The following is a 20,612-nucleotide window of genomic DNA, read 5'->3' as shown; positions in this document are numbered from 1 at the left end:
GCTCCTTTTTTATTTCTACAAACTCATGGCTACATAAAATTAATTAATAATCTAGTGAATAAATATGATTCCAGTTAGACTGGGCAACTTCACAGTTGATGTTGGAGGATAGGGGCCAACTCTTTCACTTCCAGAAATTTTGTTTCATTATTTTTTATTGCCCATTGAAGCATGTTTGATGAGTCCATGTGGCTTATCTTCCTATCTTCTCTCATGATCTGCTTGTTTCCAAGTTGAGGACAAGAGTGAACGCTGCTAGGTGATAGACTTTCTATTAATATCAACACAGCGATGACAAGTTAATTATTAGCTGTCAGATTTTTCTCAGACACGTTGCTGCTATAATGCTGACAGGGTAAATCAGGCAAGATGGTTTTCTTCCTCTTGTTAGCTTGGCTAACAAGTCTCTAGCTCGTCTGGGTGTGGGCCCAAAGCTGTCAGCTGGTTGGGTTCAGCTTGTGCCAGTTTCCAGTAGATGACTATAGCCAAGCAGGCATAACCAAACAGCAGCCTATAGCAGAGAGAGAGAAGAGGGTTAAAGGAGGACAGATATTAGAAGTTGAAGAGAGTAAGTGACTTGTTAACAACAAGCTTCCAGCATAGTACTAGGAGTTCTGCTACAAATGTTTAGAGCTGTTAAGTCATTACATTGACCTTGTATACTGAATGTTTAGTTCCTTATATACATGGTGTAACAAGGCTGACGTGCTGCTGCAGTTTTATTTTGTTTACATTGAGTTTTTATTATTGTGCTGGGCAGACATTTTATGTGCTGTATTGATATAAAGGTTTGGCTTTAGCATTTAATGTATTACACTATATTTTGTATTTTTCCATATGCAGTTTTTAAAGGAGATTCTGTCGCACACTAAAGAAAACTTCCACCTAGACAGATTCCCTAAAAGCCAGATATAAAAAGCTATTCAATTTTTATTAATTTTAAATAAATTGTGAGAATGTGACTGGAAATAAAGTCTGTCACCTTGAAGGGCTTTTACTCGCCAGCTGCATTTGTACATTATGCTAAAGCATGATTTTAGCACTACATGTACAAACTGAAACAAACCCAAGCAAAGTCTTGGGCTTCCTCTTTCCTTCCACACACCTGGAAATCTCTATCTCTGTTGGTTGTTACATGCAGATCAGAAACTATGGTACTTCACAACCTCTGGTTAACTAAGGTAAAGGTAAATGACCCCTGGACGGTTAAATCCAGTCAAAGGCCACTATGAGGTTGCGGCACTCACCTCACTTTCAGGCTTGAAGGTGCCAGCGTTTGTCCACAGACAGCTTTCCGGGTCATGTGACCAGCATGACTAAACCGCTTCTGGCACAGCAGAACACCGTGACTAAAACCAGAGTGCATGGAAATGCCATTTACCTTCCCGTCACACCTATTTATCTACTTGCACTGCCGTGCTTTCAAACTGCTAAGTTGGCAGGAGCTGGGACAGAGCAAACCGCCAACCTTCTGATCCAAAAGCCAAAGAGGCTCAGCGGTTTAGACCACAACGCCACCCGTATCCCGCAACTATCTTTATAATATCTTTTTTGGCTTCTTTTGAAACTGGCCAGGGTTTGTGATGAACCATGATCCCTGTTCCCCAAACAAATTCAAGTCAAGATTAGCGGAAACTGAAAATAACGGCTGGTGAAGTCCTTCTCCTGGCCATATGGCAGCAGGAGGAGAGGGCATGTGCTCATGCATGTGTAGCACCAAACCATGGTTTAGCATTGCATTGGAATCCAGCTGCAGCATGATAGCAAGCAATATGCCATTCAGAGGCATCAGAGTCCCAAGAGCCTTTAGCCACAGGATTCATGTTGTACTCTCAAGTTGTTCCCTGATGGCATGTTTGTGAACTGATGCTTCATGAAGTAATGAAGCAGTGAGGAAACCTCTTATCTTACATTTCTACCACCATGAGGAAGTTTCTGGAAACATCTGCACATAGAGGTAGCTCAGAGTGGCACACATAATTGAGGGAAACCATTTAGTGTGGGCTGACCCTGATCATGTAGAAAGTTTCTGTAGTTGCTGGCAGTAGCATGCCTTGCAAATCGCCTAAACATGGCAGGACTGGCAAGTCTCTATGGCAGAGCCATCTTGTTCCTTTCCCAGGGTATCAGGTTTCTACTCAGGGTGATGGGGGAGGTCTCGGCTTACGTAGCTCTAAACACTCTAGTGTTAAAATAGGTGGGTTATAACAGTGGCAACAGCAGAAACTGTGCCAATAGCATTTAGGGTATTTGAAGAGCCCTTCCGCTTGAGTTCTGGAGGTAAGATGGTGGTGATCCCTGTACCCATTTGATTCCTAACTTCTTGCATAATGCAGGTTATTTAGCTGTACTTTTCCCTTCCTGTCCCTCCTCTGAAAGCAGCTGTTGGGACTTAACTGGGCAAAGGCTGGATGAGCACAGGGAATGCAATAAACAGTCACCTTTAACCTTCTTTTGTGGTCTTTAGACAGGGTTCAGGCAGAGAGTTCTGGGCATGTTTTCACTGTGCTGTCTTGTTTTCCATACAAACAAGATTTTTGCCTTCCACCATGTAACTCTGCCACTGCCTATTTACAGTAAATTTGTTTTAAAAGTCTTGGGAAGTGGGAAGTGGTGTGTCTGGTAAATATAGGCTGCTGCTTGCCTTCCTTTTGTGTGTGCACTTTGGATGAACAGAAATGCTTTTTTGGATTGGATTTAGTCTCTCATGCATTTTTGCCCTGTTTAGCAACATGTCACATTTTAAGAGATCCAAGGAATCTTACAAATTTAAGGAATTAATGGTTATTCAGTGCCAAGTTAGTGCATTCTGAGTAGACGGATTAAATCCAGTTTATTTGTCTGGAAAATGTATAGCAGGAATGAAATTATGTGTCTGCCAAACATGTTAATTATTAGGGAGGGAGGGAAGGATTTCTTTTTTGGAAAACAACATTGTGTTAGCTTGAATGTCCTTCCTCATTTTGTCATGCCTGACTGTACAGCAAAGTGAAGAGAGGTAATAAAATGAGTTAAACTGAGTTGGAAGGACCAGTGCTCTAAGGTGGGTTCCTTTGTCTTTTGTTTGAAAAGTTGCTGTGAGAGAGGGTGATTGAAAATGGAGACACTTTTTCTTCTCACTCCAGTCCCTTCCAACATATCTTTTCAAACAAAAAAGACCTGCCCAGCTACATTGACAACATGCTTAAGGGGCGTGCGTAAATGGACCCTAAGAGTGTAAGTTGTGAGCTGGATGTCCCTGCAGTTAAAGCCGCCTCTTATGAATTCATTAAGTACATAGGAAGCTTCCTTATATGGAACCAGACTGTTGGTCTATCTAGCTCAGTATTGGCTACTCTGCCAGGCAGCATTTTTCAAGGTCTCCAGGCAGAGGCCTCTCCCTGCCCTACCTGGAGATGCTGGGGCTTTTGGCATTCAGTGCTGCAAGGCAGATGCTCTACCACTGAGCTACAGCACTTCAGAGTCTGTGGGCAAGCTCCTATTCCCGCAGCCTTTGTCTGCCTGACATACCTTGCCAGAATTGTTTTATCGTGAAGCACTTTGAGCACTTGAGATTTATTCTACAAATAAACACTGGGTGTTGATATTATTAAATATGCATTTGAAAACTCTTCCGTTTTTCATTCTAGTTTGGTATACTGCATAGCTCTGTACTGATTTGCCTACTGTCGCAGGATCACTGAATATAAATAAGAGAAGGATAACTTCATGACAACAATATTAATCTATAATGAGGGGGCATAAATCATAATTCTAGTATAAATGCCATAAGGAATTTTAATGCCAGTGTTCAGAAATAGTTCTTGGTGCAAAACAGCAAAGCTGTTAACCAACTATATATTTTTCACAAGTGAATAAAACAGTAGGAGGATGCTGTAAATGTTGGCTTCTTAAAATAACCATGCTGCCTGGATGGAAAATTATAAGCAGAATATTTTTGTGCTTGAACGGGTTGGCCAGGCTGAACAAACTGAAGAGTGGCACTTAGAGTACCAAATATGTATATAATTGTCTCTTTGTATGTCTTATTTTTTATATATCTATGTCTATAACTTGTTTGTTCTCCTAGGTTCAAGAAGGCATTTGAGTCAGAACCAACATTACAGTCGGGGATTAATTATGCAGTCCTCCTCTTGGCCGCTGGTCACCAGTTTGATACCTCATTTGAGCTACGGAAAGTTGGTAATTATAGCCTGTTGATGCACAGGCAAATAAAATTCAATGACAGCATTTTCACCACCCTCTGTTTTATAGGAAACAATCTGATGAATGTAGTCAGAGTTCTTTGTTAGTTAGTAATTCTGCACTTCGGCTAGGTTTTCCATTAAAAAGGTATAACTTTGAGCCACCGCATGGATCCTGCCTGTTGCAATTGTCTTGCCTAAGTTCAGTTTTCTGGGTTAAATGTCTCTCTTGCAGGGTCAGTAATGAAAAGAGCTTTTTATGGTGACTTGGTGATATTGTTGGATAAATTATGAATACCGATTAGTAAACCCTGCTAGTTCTAGTCTCTGAATAATCTAGTAGCAAACTTCATTGGCTCTCTAGGACTAAGGTTTATCCTAGTGAGGGTCCTGCAAGCCATCGTTTCCCCCATTGGCTGTTCTTATTGAGCTACATATTATCTTACACTTCCTCTAAATGTGGAATTAGTTGTAATAGTTATTTACTATAACATTTCCTTTCCCCTGAAACCTAAGGGTCCTAGGGTTAATGCATGACATTATCAAGAGTCTATTATAGCAGACTAATATTCTAAGTGGCTAAAGTGCAGCTACAAAAGCAATTATAGTTATATTGCTTGTATGAAATTGTTGTTTCGTAATTGATGTTGCAGCCTTTGCCAACATAGTGCCTTTCACATGTTTTAGACTACAACTCCCATCAGCTCCAGCCAGCAAGGCCAGTGGTCAGGGACGATGGGAGTTATAGTCCAAAATATCTGAATGGCACAAGCTTTAAATGGCATTTGTGGTTGTTATTTGTGAGCCACTTTCTGCACGATTGCTTTCAAAAGTGGGTTCTAAATATGGCAACAAATAAATCTTATTTATTTTTGCAGGGCTCCCAATGAAGTCTCTCTGAGCTAAATTAAGCTTGCTTAGTAGCAGTGTTTTGTGGATTGTTCTGTGGATATGAGTTTCCTTAAACCTTCACTGTGTTTATTTTGAAATGTCTCTGAGGCTTACAGAACAAACACAAGATCTGACTAAGTAATACTCAGAACAGACCTATTTGAAATCAGCGGGCTTAGATTAGTTGTGGCTTTCTTGATCTCAGTGGGTCTATTCTATATTAGTGGGTCACAGTCTCTTGAATTAAAAAGGGGGGAAATGCAAAGAATAGGTGAAGAAATGCTGAAATTATTCAGTGGATCAGTGTTCAAAACTCTGGGTAGCCATTGGCTAGAACATGGATAGGGTTTAAAGGGCCTACAATATGTCCTCATCTCTTAAAGCTTGCATTCTTGGGATAATTAGGTTGTCTGCCATCCCAGTCACCGTATGTCCTAGTGGTGCTAGTCCAGAATCCAGTGAAGCGACCAGTTAAATGCTCACTTTCTATTATCTTGTCATATTGAGAAACTGGATTGCAGTTAAGCAAGAGAGAAGCAGAAAGAGAAGGGAGACGGGTTTATAAATCAGAAAACTGTATTGTGGGTGATAACGCAAGTTTCGGACCACCAATTTCAGTGGAGCTTAAGTACGCATTAACTTGAGTTTTTGTTTGCAGTGCATTCTTACGGAGAATTTTTTCTTTATTATTTCTCCAGGAGTAAAGATAAGCAGCCTGCTTGGGAAAAAAGGAAACCTGGAAAAATTGCAGAGTTACTGGGAAGTCGGATTTTTCCTGGGAGCTAGTGTTCTGGCAAATGATCACACAAGAGTGATACAGGCTTCAGAGAAACTTTTCAAATTGAAGACGCCAGCATGGTATGGCTCTTGTACGATCAGTGTGTATTGAATCAAAGTACTCAAAGTACTCTAGCATCTGTTCTGGTCTGAATATTCTGGGGGGAGGGAGGAAAATAATAATAATAGTAATAGTAATAATAATAATAATAATAATAATTTATACCCCACCCTCCCCAGCCAAAGCGGTTAACACCAAATACAAAACAACTGGTTAAAATACAACACAACAACAAGACTAAATACATCAAAATTAAATTAAAAATTAGAAAATAAAAATGCAGCCTCATACAAAAGGGAAAAAGAAAGCGAAAATGGGGGAGGGAATCAGGTTGACTCCAGGCCAAATGCCAGCAGAACAACTAGTGTAATTAGTGTAAATATAAATGACAGTATTTCCCTTTGCCAGATTTTTGAATATGGGCTCAGCGACTGTTTTTTATTTATTTTTAAATTACCCCTATTTTATCCTCACAACAACCCTGTGAGGTAGGTCCAGCTGACTGGCCTAAGATCACCCAGTAAACATCATGGCTGGGGCTTTCTAACCATTACACCAATTGCCTCTTAACGTTGGGCTCTTGGCATTCTTGCGGGAGGCCAAGTCATCAAGCAAAAGCCGCCCCCTTTCTATACAAACAATTCCATAGCAAGGTGACCCCACATTCCATATAGACAGAATCTCCTGCAAAAGTTGGTAATAACTGCTCAGAAAATTTTACTCACGCTGTCACAGTGGCCGGAGCGGACTACTTCAGAGTAACGACGCTACGCAGCTCTGCATTTTATTCTTTTATTGGTGCTGCGTATTTACAGTGCTTAAGTCATTGCTATTTACACGGAGTGATGTGGTCAGTCGGTTTCAGAACCTCCTAATGGCTTTTGGCGCGTCTTTCTCCAACACAAAAGCTTTGGCAGACCCATCCTCTTTCCCCTCCTCTTTCTGCGTAATTCCGGAGTTGGGGGGATGGGTCTCCCGCCCTTATTCGCCCCTTCCTGTCCCACCTGGGACCCTGGCTCCTCTACCTTGCCTGAGCCTCGGACACGACTTCCTGCTTCCCCACTGGAATCGGAACTCTCTCTGCTTCCCCCTGTGCTCGGGGATTGGCTTGAACTCAGGAGGGGAGGGACTTCGCGATATCCCCTGTCCCTCACATCCACCCCCCTCCCAAGCTCTCCTTCACCCCTCCCCAGGTCCCCCCCAGGTGTCGGTGACGACTGGAAGCCTAAGAACTCAGTGCTTTCCGAGCCCGTTGGTGTGAACACCTCCCCCCAGTCCTGCAAGCCCCCCCCTTCCGCCTGGGAGGACGGGAATCCCAAAAAGTCTGTGGCGTCAGAGCTGGTGGGGGTAAAAATGTTCTGCCAATCTGCTCCTTCCTCTGACTGGGTGGATCTCGGTGACACCCATACCTCATCCTCTGGTTCCTCAAACTCCGCTTCCCAGCGCCATGGTGAACTGCTCTCCCGTGCTTCCTCCCCCTCCCCCTCCCTTTCCATGTGCCAGGGCTTGGGTCTATGGGGAAAGAGGGCGTGAAATTCTTCTACCAGGAATTCCTCCTGTATCTGAGTGGCTGGGACCCATTCATTCTGGGACGGTGGAGCATCCTCCCATGCCATGAGGTACTCCAGTCCCCCCACCCCCCACCTTGAATCCAGGATGGCTGTGGCCTCATTGAGTTGCTCCCTGCCTTCCCTCTCCCCCCCTCCCTCAGGGGTTTGTTCGCTGTCTCGGAGCCTGCTGCTTTCCCTGTACGGCGACAGCAGCGATCTATGAAACACTGGGTGCACCCTCATGTCCTCTGGCAGTGCCAGCCTGTATGCCACCGGGTTGACCTGTTGCGTGACCGTGAAGGGGCCCAACCTTCTGGGCGCCAGCTTTTTGCATCGCCCTCTGATGGGAAGGCCCTCCGAGGACAACCAAACTTTGTCCCCCACCCTAATGACCTCCCCCGGTCGCCTGTGGCGATCTGCCCCCCTCTTGTATGCTTCCTTGGCTCTCTCCAAGTGTTCTCTGAGCTGCTGGTGCACCGTCTCCAGTTCCTCTGCCCAATCCTCAGCCTGTGGGCCTTCCTCCTCCTCCTCCCCCTCCCTCTCTGGGAAAGATCTGAGGTCACGCCCGTAATTGGCCTTAAAGGGCGACACCCCTGTGAAGACGTGCACCGCATTGTTGTAGGCAAATTCTGCCAGTGGCAGGCGATCCACCCAGTCCGTTTGCCTCTGGCTGACGTAACATCTCAGGTACTGCTGCAGAATGGCGTTGACCCTCTCCGCCTGTCCATTGGTCTGCGGGTGTCTAGCCGTCGACAAGCTGACCTCCACCTGCAGGAGGTTCATGAGCCGCCGCCAGAACCTGGAAACAAATTGGCGGCCACGATCCGAAATAACCCTTAAGGGTAATCCATGCAGTCTGAATACGTGATCCACAAACAGTTTGGCTGTCTCTTCTGCAGAGACCGCCCTGGCACACGGTATAAAATGGCACATTTTGGACATGAGGTCCACCACCACCAACACTGCGGTCTTGCCCCTGGAAGAAGGCAGATCTGTGATGAAGTCCATGGACACCACTTCCCACGGCCTGTGTGGCGTGGCTAAGGGCTCCAGCAATCCCGGTGGCGCTGCTCTGACCACCTTTGCCCGCTGGCAGGTGTCACAGCCCCTTACATAGTCTCGAACATCTTCCCTCACCCCTGGCCACCAGAAGTGTCTCATGACTAGGTGAGTGGTTTTGTCCCTCCCAAAATGACCCGCCGTTGGGTTGTCGTGCATCTGCTTGAGGACCGTACGTCTAAGCTGGGTGGTGGGCAGGTACAGTGCACCTTTGTAGAAAAGCAGCCCCCTGCGTTCTGCAAAGTCTTTTGCCTGCTCCCCCCCCCTCTCAGTTCTCTGAAGATGCGGTTGGCAAATTCATCCGCTGCCGTCAGTGCTGTGAGTTCTGCCTCGCTCACCACTGCTGCTCCGCAGGACCATGCTGACGGGGGGAAAATGTGCCTGGGTGCCGGTGGCGCCTCCTCCTCCATGTACTCTGGCTTGCGGGAGAGGGCATCCGCCCTGACATTCTGCTCTCCCGGGATGTAGTGTATGGAGAAGTTGAAGTTCGAGAAGAACTCTGCCCACCGTATCTGCCGCTGGTTGAGCACCCTGGCAGTTCTCCAGAACTCCAGGTTTTTGTGGTCCGTGCACACTTGGATGGGGTGCTTGGCGCCCACCAGGAAGTGTCTCCAGTGCTGGAACGCAGCGTGGATCGCAAGAAGTTCCCGATCAAACACCGTGTAGTTTCGCTCTGGCTGGGTCAACTTCCTGGAGAAGAAGGCACAGGGTCTCCACTCTCTGTTGGCGTCCAGTTGCAACAAAATGGCGCCCACAGCTTTATCAGAAGCATCTGTCTCCACGCGTAGGGGCGCGTCCTGAACCACGTGGAACAGGTTCTGGTCTGAGGCGAACACCCTCTTGAGGCTTTCGAACGCTGCTTGCGCCTCTGGTGTCCACCTGAACTTCTGCTTGCCTCTCAGGCAGTCAGTGATGGGAGCCGTAACGCGAGAGAAGTTCTTGATGAACTTCCTGTAGAAGTTGGCGAAGCCTAGTAGGCGTTGGGCATCTTTGCGCGTCCTGGGGCTGTGCCAGTCCAGGATGGCCTGCACCTTGTCCTTGTCCATCGCCAGCCCCTTGTCTGACAGCTTGTAGCCCAGGAAGTCCACCTCCTTGGTGTGAAACTTGCACTTCTCCAGCTTCACATACAGGTGGTTCTCCTTCAGGCGCTGCAACACCTCCCTGACATCTTTCACATGCTGCACTGGGTCATTGGAGTAAATAAGGATGTCATCCAGGAAGGCCAAGCATTTCCTGAAGAGGAGGGACCCCAGGACGTGGTGCATGAAGGCCTGGAAGCATGCTGAGCCCCCTTGCAACCCGAAGGGCATCACCAGATATTCAAAAGAGCCCAGAGGCGTGAACATCGTGGTTTTCCATTCATCGCCTTCCCGGATCCTGATCAAGTTGTACGCCCCCCTCAGGTCTAGCTTGGTGAAAATCTTGCCCCTGCGTGCCGCTGTCAGGAGATCATCCACTCTGGGCATGGGGAAAGCCACTGGCTCTGTCACTGAATTCAGTCGTCTAAAATCCACCACCAGACGGCGCTGTTGCGTGTCTTTCTTGTCCACCCAGAAGACCGGGCTGCCCCCTGCTGCCTTGCTTTCTCTGATGAACCCCCGCTTGAGGTTCTTGTCGATGAAAGCGCGCAGATCCTCCAGTTCCTGGTCTGACATGGCGTACAGCTTGGCTGGGGGTATAGTTGCCCCTGGCACCAGGTTGATCTGGCAGTCAAAAGTCCTGTGTGGGGGTAGGTGGTCGGACTCCGCTTCGCTGAAGACCTCCTGCAGGTCCCAGTACGGCTTGGGTATCGCCTCACCCCCTTTGACGTGCATGGTGGCCACCGTGGCTATCGGAGGCCCCTCCCCTGGTTGGTGCTGCATGCAATGTTCCAGGCAAAAGTCCGATCCAAAAGTGATGCATCTCTGGTGCCAACTGATGGAGGGGTCGTGGCGCGCCAGCCAGCTCATGCCCAAGACGATGGGGGGGTCTGAGATGGTGGTGACGTTGAATGCCAGTGTCTCTGAGTGCCTTCCCACCGTCATTTTCATGGGGGGGTTTTGATGAGTGATGGCCCCTCCCAGCAGCTCTCTGCCGTCAATGGTCGCCACGTGCAGAGGAAAATCCAGCTGCAGAAGCTGGATCTGGTGCTCTTCTGCAAAGTTCCTCGAGAAGAAGTTCGCTGACGCCCCACTGTCAATTAAGGCGAGGACTGTCAGGGGATAGCCATTTGGGAGCGTGAGCGTCACTTCTAGAACCACTCCTGCTCTGGGAGGGGTGGGCTGGCTCTGCTCCTCTCTGTGCGGGTGGGTGGGCTGGGGCTGTTGTCTGCTGACTGTGCCTGGCTGCTGCCCCTTGTCTCCTGCAGCCAGGCTTTCCCGTTTCCCTGCTGTGGTGCTGCGTCAGTGGGGGAGGGCACAACCGTTCCCGCCTTTCCTTGCCACTCCCTGCGATGTGGGCAGTCTCTGACGAGATGCTGGGGGGAGTTGCAGAGAAAGCAATTCCCACCCCTTCCCTCCTTGCGTCTTGGCGCCGCTGGGGTTTGAAAAGCCCGCGTGCGCGCGCTATCAATCTGCATGGGTTCCTGGTCCTGACTGGCCCCAGGCGTGGCTTGAAAGGGTTGTTGGGGGGGTGGCTTCTCCTGCGACCGTGGGAACCAAGCCCGCTTTGCGCGCGTTGCTTGTTTGTCGCTCCACCGGGATTCCTGTCTCACCCCCACCGCCAGAGCCGCTTTGCTCAGCTGATCCATATTACTGGGCTTTGGACCTCTCGAGAGCTCATCCTTCACCTCCTCATGCAACCCCAAGTAGAACGCCGCTTGCATTGGGGGTGACTCTAGTTCCCACCCCAATCTGTGCACCAGCATGGTGAATTTCGCCCAATACGCGCGAACTGTCATATTTCCTTGGCGTAAATTGTGAAGTTCCTCCTTAGTCTGGTCCATATGACTATCGGACGAATACATCGTTTTCAAACCTTCTAGAAATAGTTTGACATTCTTCATGCAAGGATTCTTTGTTGCAATTAACGGTCTTAGCCACTCCCTGGCTGCCCCGGTAAGGTGCTCCACAATAAACGCTACCCTGTGCTCATCATCAGGGAACTCATCGTGGTGCAGCTCAAGAGCATACACAATCTCAGTCTCAAAGCCCTGATATTCCTTCGGGTCTCCATTAAACTTGCTTACTAGCGTCCCGGCTCTCCTTCCTGGCAGCACTTGGACTTGGGGTGCCCCTCCCGCCTTGTTTTTCTCTGCATCCAGCTTGTTTTGGAGGTCTACCGCCACCGCCCTTAATTCCTGCTCTCTTTCCTGTAGCGCTCTCACCTGTTCCGCAAGTTGTAGCCGGTCGTCCTGGACCTTCTTAGTCTCTTCTTTAGCTGCCTTCAATTCCCCCTGCGCCTGCAGCGACAGCTGCTGCAGTTCTTGCTGGGCTTGCTCCGCGATCTGCCGCCATCTCTCCGCCTCTGACACGCTCATCCCGGCAACTCCAAAGTAGCCCAAAAAGGATTAGGAGGTTGCTGTCACAGTGGCCGGAGCGGACTACTTCAGAGTAACGACGCTACGCAGCTCTGCATTTTATTCTTTTATTGGTGCTGCGTATTTACAGTGCTTAAGTCATTGCTATTTACACGGAGTGATGTGGTCAGTCGGTTTCAGAACCTCCTAATGGCTTTTGGCGCGTCTTTCTCCAACACAAAAGCTTTGGCAGACCCATCCTCTTTCCCCTCCTCTTTCTGCGTAATTCCGGAGTTGGGGGGATGGGTCTCCCGCCCTTATTCGCCCCTTCCTGTCCCACCTGGGACCCTGGCTCCTCTACCTTGCCTGAGCCTCGGACACGACTTCCTGCTTCCCCACTGGAATCGGAACTCTCTCTGCTTCCCCCTGTGCTCGGGGATTGGCTTGAACTCAGGAGGGGAGGGACTTCGCGATATCCCCTGTCCCTCACACACGCTATCTTAAAAAATAGATTCCCCAATACATTCAGTTAGCCCATGTAAACAATTTACAAACAGTTGCAGTACTGTATTCAGCAATGTTCTCCATCCAGAATGATAGCTAAAGCCAATTATGTTGCTAGTTTCACCCCCTTCTTTTTAAACTCTTCTATTAGCTCAAAATGGTTCTGGCTTTCAGTCAATAAAATAGCAATTACACGTTGAAATAAAGTTGCTTCATTTTCTACTTAACAGTGTAGCCTCCACTTGATATTGTGGCCAGGGCCAGACTAGTGGATGGATGAGACATTTCTGCACAGTATTTGCTTTCTGAAAGAAACTACCAGGCAGCAGTGTTGTCATTCTTTAGAGCCTCTCCAGACTCACAAATGTCAGCCATTTGGTTGCTTCAGGGATGCGGAAGCTGGCTTGATGTTGCTAGGCAACCAAACCCCCTCAGCCAATTTCAGATCAAATTGGGGGGAAGGTGGGTCTCTGGGGAAGTAAGAGGTCACGGGGACCTGAAGGACTCGGAAATGGAAGGTGTGGAAATGTACATGAAGTTAGCTCCTTTAATTAGGGCATGCATGCACTTGTTCTGTGTTTACATGTACAGAAAAATGTAGATTCCAACTTCATGTATTTATGGAGGCCTGTGTGTGTTTAATTCCCCACTAACTTCATTGGGACGTAGATGGAAGTGTCCATAAGCCTGCAGCCTTATTTGGTGATAACTAGTTTCCTCAACATCCTTTTCCTAGTTGTTTAAACATGATTGGACCTAGACCTAGGAACCCATTTAAGTTAGCACCTTCTCTGGTTAATGTGAATGACATTTATTGTGCTCCAAGCTATAAGAGACTAGGTAAAAGTCAGTCACTGAATTCCATGGGCTAAAAGGAGATTTGAACCAAGTTCTCTCTGGGTTGGCTTTGGGATTCTCTGACTTTCCCTGGGAGAAAGATTTTATGAACCAATCCAAATGCTCCCTCCCTTACACCTTCAGAAATCCCTTTCCTTATATTGACTGCTGCACAGGAGTCATTGCAGAATCCTTGGGCGAAACTATCTCCCAGAGTTCCCTTCAGAGTTGCATGCTGTTAGGCAGCACTATGGGGTGATGGAGAAGATATATGCATATGTGAGTGTGTGTGAGAGAGCCGTCTTCTCATACTACTGTTCTGTGCTGCACCAATATTATGGGGAGGGAAGGGGGTAAGTGTATTTGGAGGTGTGTTGCCATGTGACTCTTTTGGGGGATTGTAGATTTTGACAGAGATGAGCAATTTGAGAGGGGAATACATCTCTGGGTTGATTTTTTTTATCTGAGTTGGAGAATCTTTGGGAAAGATTCCACTTTGAGGAATTCCACTATCAGCCCACAGTGTTTCCCCCCCCCCCCACGCCTGGCTAGGGATAACTTCACAGGCATCTCTAATTCTAAGTGCTTAGTTACAGGTAGGTAGCCGTGTTGGTCTGATGTAGTCAAAACAAAATTTAAAAAAATCCTTCCAGTAGCACCTTAGAGACCAATTAAGTTTGTCATAGGTATGAGCTTTCGTGTGCATGCACACTTCTTCAGATACCTGAAGAATCTTCATATAACTGAAGTGTGCATGCACACAATAGCTCATACCTATGACAAACTTATTTGGTCTCTAAGGTGCTACTGGAAGGATTTTTTTATTTTGTTTTGTCTAAGTGCTTAGCTTTGGCTAGAACATGCCCAATAAGTATAGTTCTTCTGTCAAGACACAAACTAGATGTATAATGTGAATGTGTATTTGCTATATATTCCTATGGCTACACTTATTGGGTAAAGCAGCTTTGGGAGATGGGTCATTTAGAGTAAATAAGCAGTTGTTGGGGGGGTATTTTAACCCTTTATCCACTCACCGTTTTCCTGCCCCTCGTCATGCTTGCCCCAAGCCACTTGCTCCACTCCATACATGCAATTATGAGAGGGAAAAACAAATTCATTTCCCCCTGCTTGATTATTATTATTTATCTGTTGCTCTGGTTTTATTTTGACAATTTTAAATATATTTTTATATGAGCTGTCTATCACAGAAGGGCAGAATATAGATGTTTTGATAAATAAAAAATGTGTACAACGAGGTCCTTGTAACCTCTTTTATAATGGAAAGGTGTTTCCATTATACCTGTTTTAGTAAATTAAAAATGTGGGCAGTGAGACCATAATACCTGTTTTATAAGGAGCAGCTAGTACATACTGTCTTATTTAGCGACTATAACGAAAAGCTCCTGCTGACCTTTAGCTGTATGTCTTGCCATAGTGTGGCATCGAGATGATGCCATATCGATAATGTTGGCAGTGTCAGTATTAAGATAAGATTTGTGGAAGACAAATATTATTTATCTAATCCTAGCAGAATATATGATTCTGTACTTTTATATGAAGGAGGAAGGATGCATCCATCCATCATGGAACAGCTGCAGCGTTTTCTGCCTCATTAGTAACAATCAGTTTAGCAGAGGCCTGTTTCTTGAAAGTATAGTTAAAGCACACAGTCACTCACCAACGCATTCAATGTTTTAAAATATCTGCACTGAATATTCAAAGATGATGCAGTAAAGAACAGTCACAGCAGGCTAGAGCAATGCCTTCCCACCTTGGGTGGGATCAGGGTTTCCCAAACTTGGGTCTCCAGCTATTTTTGGACTACAACTCCCATCATCCCTAGCTAGCAGTAGTAGTGGTCAGGGATGATGGGAATGGTAGTCCAAAAGCCACTGGAAACCCTGGGTGGGATAGAATCCCAATATGTGATGGAGCCCAATCAAAATGTATCTGAAATAGGTACAAGCAATTTCTTAGGCATGGTGGTGTATGTTTATTGTTGCAGGATTTTGTAATTTGTGGGTGCTATAGAACCACACCCGTGTACAGGTGCTATTCCTAGCTACTGCAGATATGTTTGTGACACCAGAAGTTTTTAATTAGGACAATTTGCAAGATTTATTGTCAATGACACAAGCTGCCCATGGCATATGCGCTGAATGTTGTACCTTGTCATCAGCATGACTATATTATAAACCTATAATTTAGTTTGACACTGCACCATCTTAGTGATGAGAAATAGAGAGCAGGCAAGTATATCTGAGTTTTACAAAGACATGCATTTGAAAATACAAAATTGTAAAGCTCAGTTTGTCCATAAAAAGTATTATCTCACATTTTATGTGTCTAGAAGCAGCTTTTGGGGGCAATTATAAGGAGTTGATTTAGTGTGAGTCAGACTATTGTTCCATTTAATCCAATGCTATAAATGATCTGACTGATCTCAGGCAGATGTTCTGTCCCTAGGCCCACAACCTGAGATCCTTTCAACAGGAAGTGCCAGAATTTGAAGATGCAAAGCTTGTTCTCCAGCACCCAGCTATAGTACCGATGCACCCATTCTGTCAAATGAGTCCTACAAAGCCACACATATCCCAAATAAATGGCTGCTTCACATGCTGTGGAAATAGCAGTAGACACCTGTTTAGCTGTGATGTATCCTGAATTTGGAAGTTATCTTTTTTTCCTCCTACTTGATTTGGGTGCACGCACTGAAGGAACTATGATTGGCCTGGGTTTCTACAGCTGCGCGTACATGCAATAAGCTTGGCTCTCAAAAGTCTTGGAGAACTCTCTGGGTACTTTTGTAATTTTTGTAGATCTCTAGAATATGTTTGTTTCTTGTCCACCTGCAGATCAGAAAAGGATCCTAGCAGGCCAGCACGGTGTGTACTGTTCTCATGAACCAAGAAGAGAGTCTGCATGATTTTCTTGTCTTGTTGCACTTTGTGCCTATATTTGTGTGTTTGCTTTTGTGCGATCTTTTTCTAGACTAGTGCAACAATGCCAGATAAAGCTTTTTGCAGACATGCCCATGTTTCTCATCTTTCAATATAGCCGATAAGAGAGTCTCTCAACTTGGCAATGTGATGTGCAGATAAGTGTGATGAAGCACATAGTGGTTATAGTGAATTGGAAATAGCTACAGACTTGTTTTGTTTTTTGTTGGTTGCTCCTAGGTACCTCAAGTCCATTGTGGAGACTATTTTGATATATCAGCACTTTAAGAAACTGAATCCAGAACAGCAAGTATCAAAACATGAACTTGTGGACTTTTGGATGGACTTTCTGGTTGAGGCCACAAAGTCAGACGTCTCTGTAGTTAGATTTCCTGTGAGTGTGTTTTGAACTCTTCCAATTAATTTTTAACCGTTTAAATTTCCTGTTTGTCCTGCCATGTGATTTCTTGAGGGGCAGGGAAGCACTTTTAATTTGGAAAGCAATAAACTTTGAACAGCAAAATGAGCTGAGCTGAATAATTATGAAGGCGCCTTGCTTCTCCTGGTGGCACAGACAGCTACTGGTACATCCTTGATGAGTTTCTGTTGCCATATAAAGACATTTTTTTATTCACTCAGGCTTATGGTGGATCTGATGTATGGATTTTTACATCTTCAAGTCTGATTCTGTAGGTTTTACCCATATAAAGAAAATAAAAATTAAATATTGCTAGTGGATCCTAACTTAAGGAAGTTCACAAAAGGAAAGATTTGTGTCCCTTCTTCTTCCCTGTAGCTACTCGTGCCTCTTCTCCTCCCAAAGACTTTTGGAGGATCAGGAGTTTGTTTTTAATAACATGGGGTGGGATTGCAGGGGGCTGCTGAGCAAATCAGGCTTGGACTAAGGAAGTTTGTGAAATTGGCAAGTGCTGCTTCTTCAGCAAAACATTTTTCCTGACATTTTTGCATGTAAGAACCAAAGAACAAAAGTAAAGTAGAATACGGTGACCTACAAAATTGAAAGCTGGAAGACATTCAGTAAATTATTTAGCTAACAAAATGCAAAACTGCTTATAGTAAATAGTAAAAGTTTGTCTTTTGTGCAGTTTGTCCTTGCCTCCAAAAGCTAAACTGAGAAGTGTCAGTACTTAATTTTATAGTTTTATGGGGGTATTTTGAAGAAATGTAGTAACATTGTTTAGCAATGTTCTATGTATTTTTTTTTCTGTTCAAAGGTTTTAATATTAGAGCCTACGAAAATCTACCAGCCTTCTTACCTGTCCATTAATAGTGAGGCTGAAGAGAAGACAGTCTCTATCTGGCATGTTATGCCTGATGATAAGGTAAGCTGCTACCACGCCACTTTTACTGCAACAAACCATTGACTCCTATGTGCAGCTTGTATCCTGTAACTGCTGACTGCTTGATTGAAGGAGTTTAAAGGAAATTGGGAGGCGTTTGTGGAAATGAGAGAGGATTTAGAGCCTTTCATGTTTGAGAGACTGAAACACAGAACAGCCAAAGCAGCCCAAGGGTGAGGAAGTAATGGATATTGGGAACGAAAGGGAGTATTAAGCATGACATGTCCATACAGGCTACAGGTCTGGGAACAGGAACAAGACCCACTAATCCATAAGAAATCAGTTTACTGAGTCAGAACACCAGCCAATCTAACTCAGCATTCTCCAATCTATATTGTCTAGCAGCGATTTTCCATTGTTTCAGGCAGGAGTCTTTTCTAGCCCTACTTGGAAATGCCAGGAATTCAACCTGGAATATTTTGCAAGCAGAGCACATGCATATATCCAGATATTGTTGGACCCAAAGTCTGATCAGCACCAACCAGCATGGCCGGTGGTCATGGGTGATGGAGCTGGAGTTTTAACAACAGCTGAAGGGTACAGGCACAGAGTACAGTATGAGAAACAACTCTTCAGACTTCACCATCAAAATAAGGTTGTTTCTTAAGTGCTCCATGTATAGGCTGCCATTTGTAGTAGATAGAGTGACTGGCTGTTTGAGAAATGTAAATGCATAATTGGTAATCAGGAATCTGAAGAAACAAGAAGTTGAAAAACCTCCTGGATATAAAAGGTAGACTTCTCCCTTTATACCTCTGGAGAATATTGTGCTGTGACTTCGGCCTAAAGAGATGCAGAAAATAAAATTATGGAAGACCAGGTTGGTACCTTGAGGTGTACTTATAAGAGCTACTTTACAAATCATGGTTTTACAGAATATATCTAAACATATAGAATGCATGTGTGAGAAGCAGGTGTTTAAAAGCAGATATATCCTATAGGTATCAGGGAACCAGGAGTTGCTGCTGCTTGCTTTTGCCTTCAATGGTAGCAAGCTCAGCTTCACTGCTGCGTGATGTATAAAATGGTCCTACGTGGCTGTTAGTAGGAACTGGAGGCAGCAAGCAAAAGTTATAGAGGGAAAACTGGAGGTGTAAATCGAATGGGTTGAGAGAAAGTTGGAAACAGGAAAAGTTATTTTCCAGAGTACATCTCAAATTCTTCATACCCATAAGATATTATTTCTTCTCTATTTTGCTTCCACTACAGAAGAATGTAGCAGAGAATTTTTCCTGGCATTGGCTGCTTTTTGTAGCAATTTATTGGAGGTGTTTTTTTTAATTTTGTTCATCTTTTTTATTGCAACTGTACATGGAAAACTTGAGGTGATCACTCTTTGAGGTTTTCACATTTAGTTCTGGAGTAAAGGTAGAAGCAATCTTGAAACTAAGAGCAGTAAATTCTTGAGTAGGTGTACTCAGCTTTCATAATCAATCAAAGAATCATAGAATCTTAGTTGGAAGGAGCCCCAAGGGTCATCTAGTCCAACCCCCTGCAGTGTAGGTATCTCAACTAAAGCATCCATGACAGATGGCCATCCAACCTCTGTTTAAAAACCTCCAAGGAAGGAGAGTCCACCACCTTTTGTGGCAATCTCTTACACTGCTGATCAGCTCTTACTGTCAGAAAGTCTTTCCTAATGTTAATCAGAATCTTTTTTCTTGCAACTTGAAGCCATTGCCTCAAATCCTACCCTCATTAACTGGAGAAAACAAGCATGCTCCCACCTCCATGTGACGGCCCTTAAGTTTTTAAAGATAGCTATCATATCTCCCCTCCTTCTCCTCTTTTCCAGGCTAAACATACCCAGCTGCTTCAAGCATTCGTCATAAGGCTTAGTTTCCAGACCCTTGATCATCTTGGTTGCCCTCCTTTGCACACATTCCAGCTTGTCAACATCCTTCTTAATTTGTGGTGCCCAGAATTGGACACAGTATTCTGGGTCTGGTCTGACTAAGGCAGAATAGAGTAGTACAATTACTTCCCTTGACCTGGACACTATACTTCTGTTGATGCAGCATGGAATAGTGATAGGTTTTTTTAGGGTTTTTCCTCCCCTGCTGCATCAAACATTGTATCTGTTGAATATAAACCAATACAATCTATTAAGACATTGCAGACATGACCATTTGTCTGTTCTGGTGGAGTAAATCTGGATACCATATTTAAGAATATACTCAAGTATTACATCATATGTACATTAACAATGAATTAATAACTCCTTTTAAGCTAGAAGGTTGCTTTTGTTAGCTTTATGAAGGCAAAACCTGGTAGAATATTGCTGTTTATATCTATTTCATTTAATTTGCTTAGACTTTATTCGGCCAGTCTAGATTGCTTAAGTAAGAATCCATGTCAGAGAAGAATACAGAACTTGAACTGCACACCGGTTTAGTTTCTACTAGGTCAGCGGTTGCTTCATTTCACCATGTGACACATCTATATCGCTATTTGTGTTGTATTACATGTAGCAAAAATCATTTCTAGCAAGCTGCCCAGGTTACCGCAAGTTGAACAGTGTTAAACATCTGGCTGATTCTGTAAACATCACATCACATTTGTAATAATGTCCATTGAGTGCATAATGTGGAAAATCTTGTTTCTGTTCCTTATCTAATTCATGTTTTCCACAACCCCGTACATCAATTTACTGTTATTCCCATTTTGTGGATTTGGAACTAGGACTTCAGGAGCACTTATTTGTCCAAGTATGTTCCTGGCTGGAGAGGTATCTGAATGTAGGCCTAAGGTCCAGGGTTACTCTGTCCTCTGGATTACACTGACGTCCTAACTCTTCATGATTCATTCCCTGGATTCCATCATGGCTGGGAAGTCTCACTCTGAATATTCAGTTGACGTGGAGAGGACTTGTTGACGTATCCTGGATGTTAAAAAACTCTGCATAACTCCGGATTGTTTTGATAGCATGAAACTTTCTGGCTCTGATCTTTAGCTACAGTAAAAGGTAGCAGCTGGAATTGATATTGCTACTGCTCTCAGTAGTGCCTTAGCC

At 45.0% G+C, this 20,612-nt stretch overlaps 1 protein-coding gene across 4 annotated transcripts in view; it reads left to right on the top strand.

Annotated features, from left to right (window-relative positions):
- MAP3K5 (mitogen-activated protein kinase kinase kinase 5) overlaps positions 1-20,612 on the top strand; it is a 107,547-nt gene that overhangs the window by 51,603 nt on the left and 35,332 nt on the right. For all 4 annotated transcript variants that reach the window (XR_004692177.2, XM_060272706.1, XM_035108893.2 and 1 more), the window contains exons 8-11: positions 4,070-4,182; positions 5,774-5,933; positions 16,479-16,632; positions 17,474-17,581. Coding sequence is in view for 3 of the 4 variants with exons in the window: in XM_060272706.1 (XP_060128689.1) it covers positions 4,070-4,182; positions 5,774-5,933; positions 16,479-16,632; positions 17,474-17,581 (535 nt within the window). In the remaining variant the exon portion in view is untranslated. The remainder of the gene's footprint in view (positions 1-4,069; positions 4,183-5,773; positions 5,934-16,478; positions 16,633-17,473; positions 17,582-20,612) is intronic.

Source organism: Zootoca vivipara, chromosome 3, assembly GCF_963506605.1.
Source record: "Zootoca vivipara chromosome 3, rZooViv1.1, whole genome shotgun sequence".
NCBI classification, from domain to species: Eukaryota; Metazoa; Chordata; class Lepidosauria; order Squamata; family Lacertidae; genus Zootoca; species Zootoca vivipara.
The sequence above is the reverse complement of the archived record's forward strand: the minus strand, read 5'-3'. Positions and strand labels throughout refer to the sequence as shown.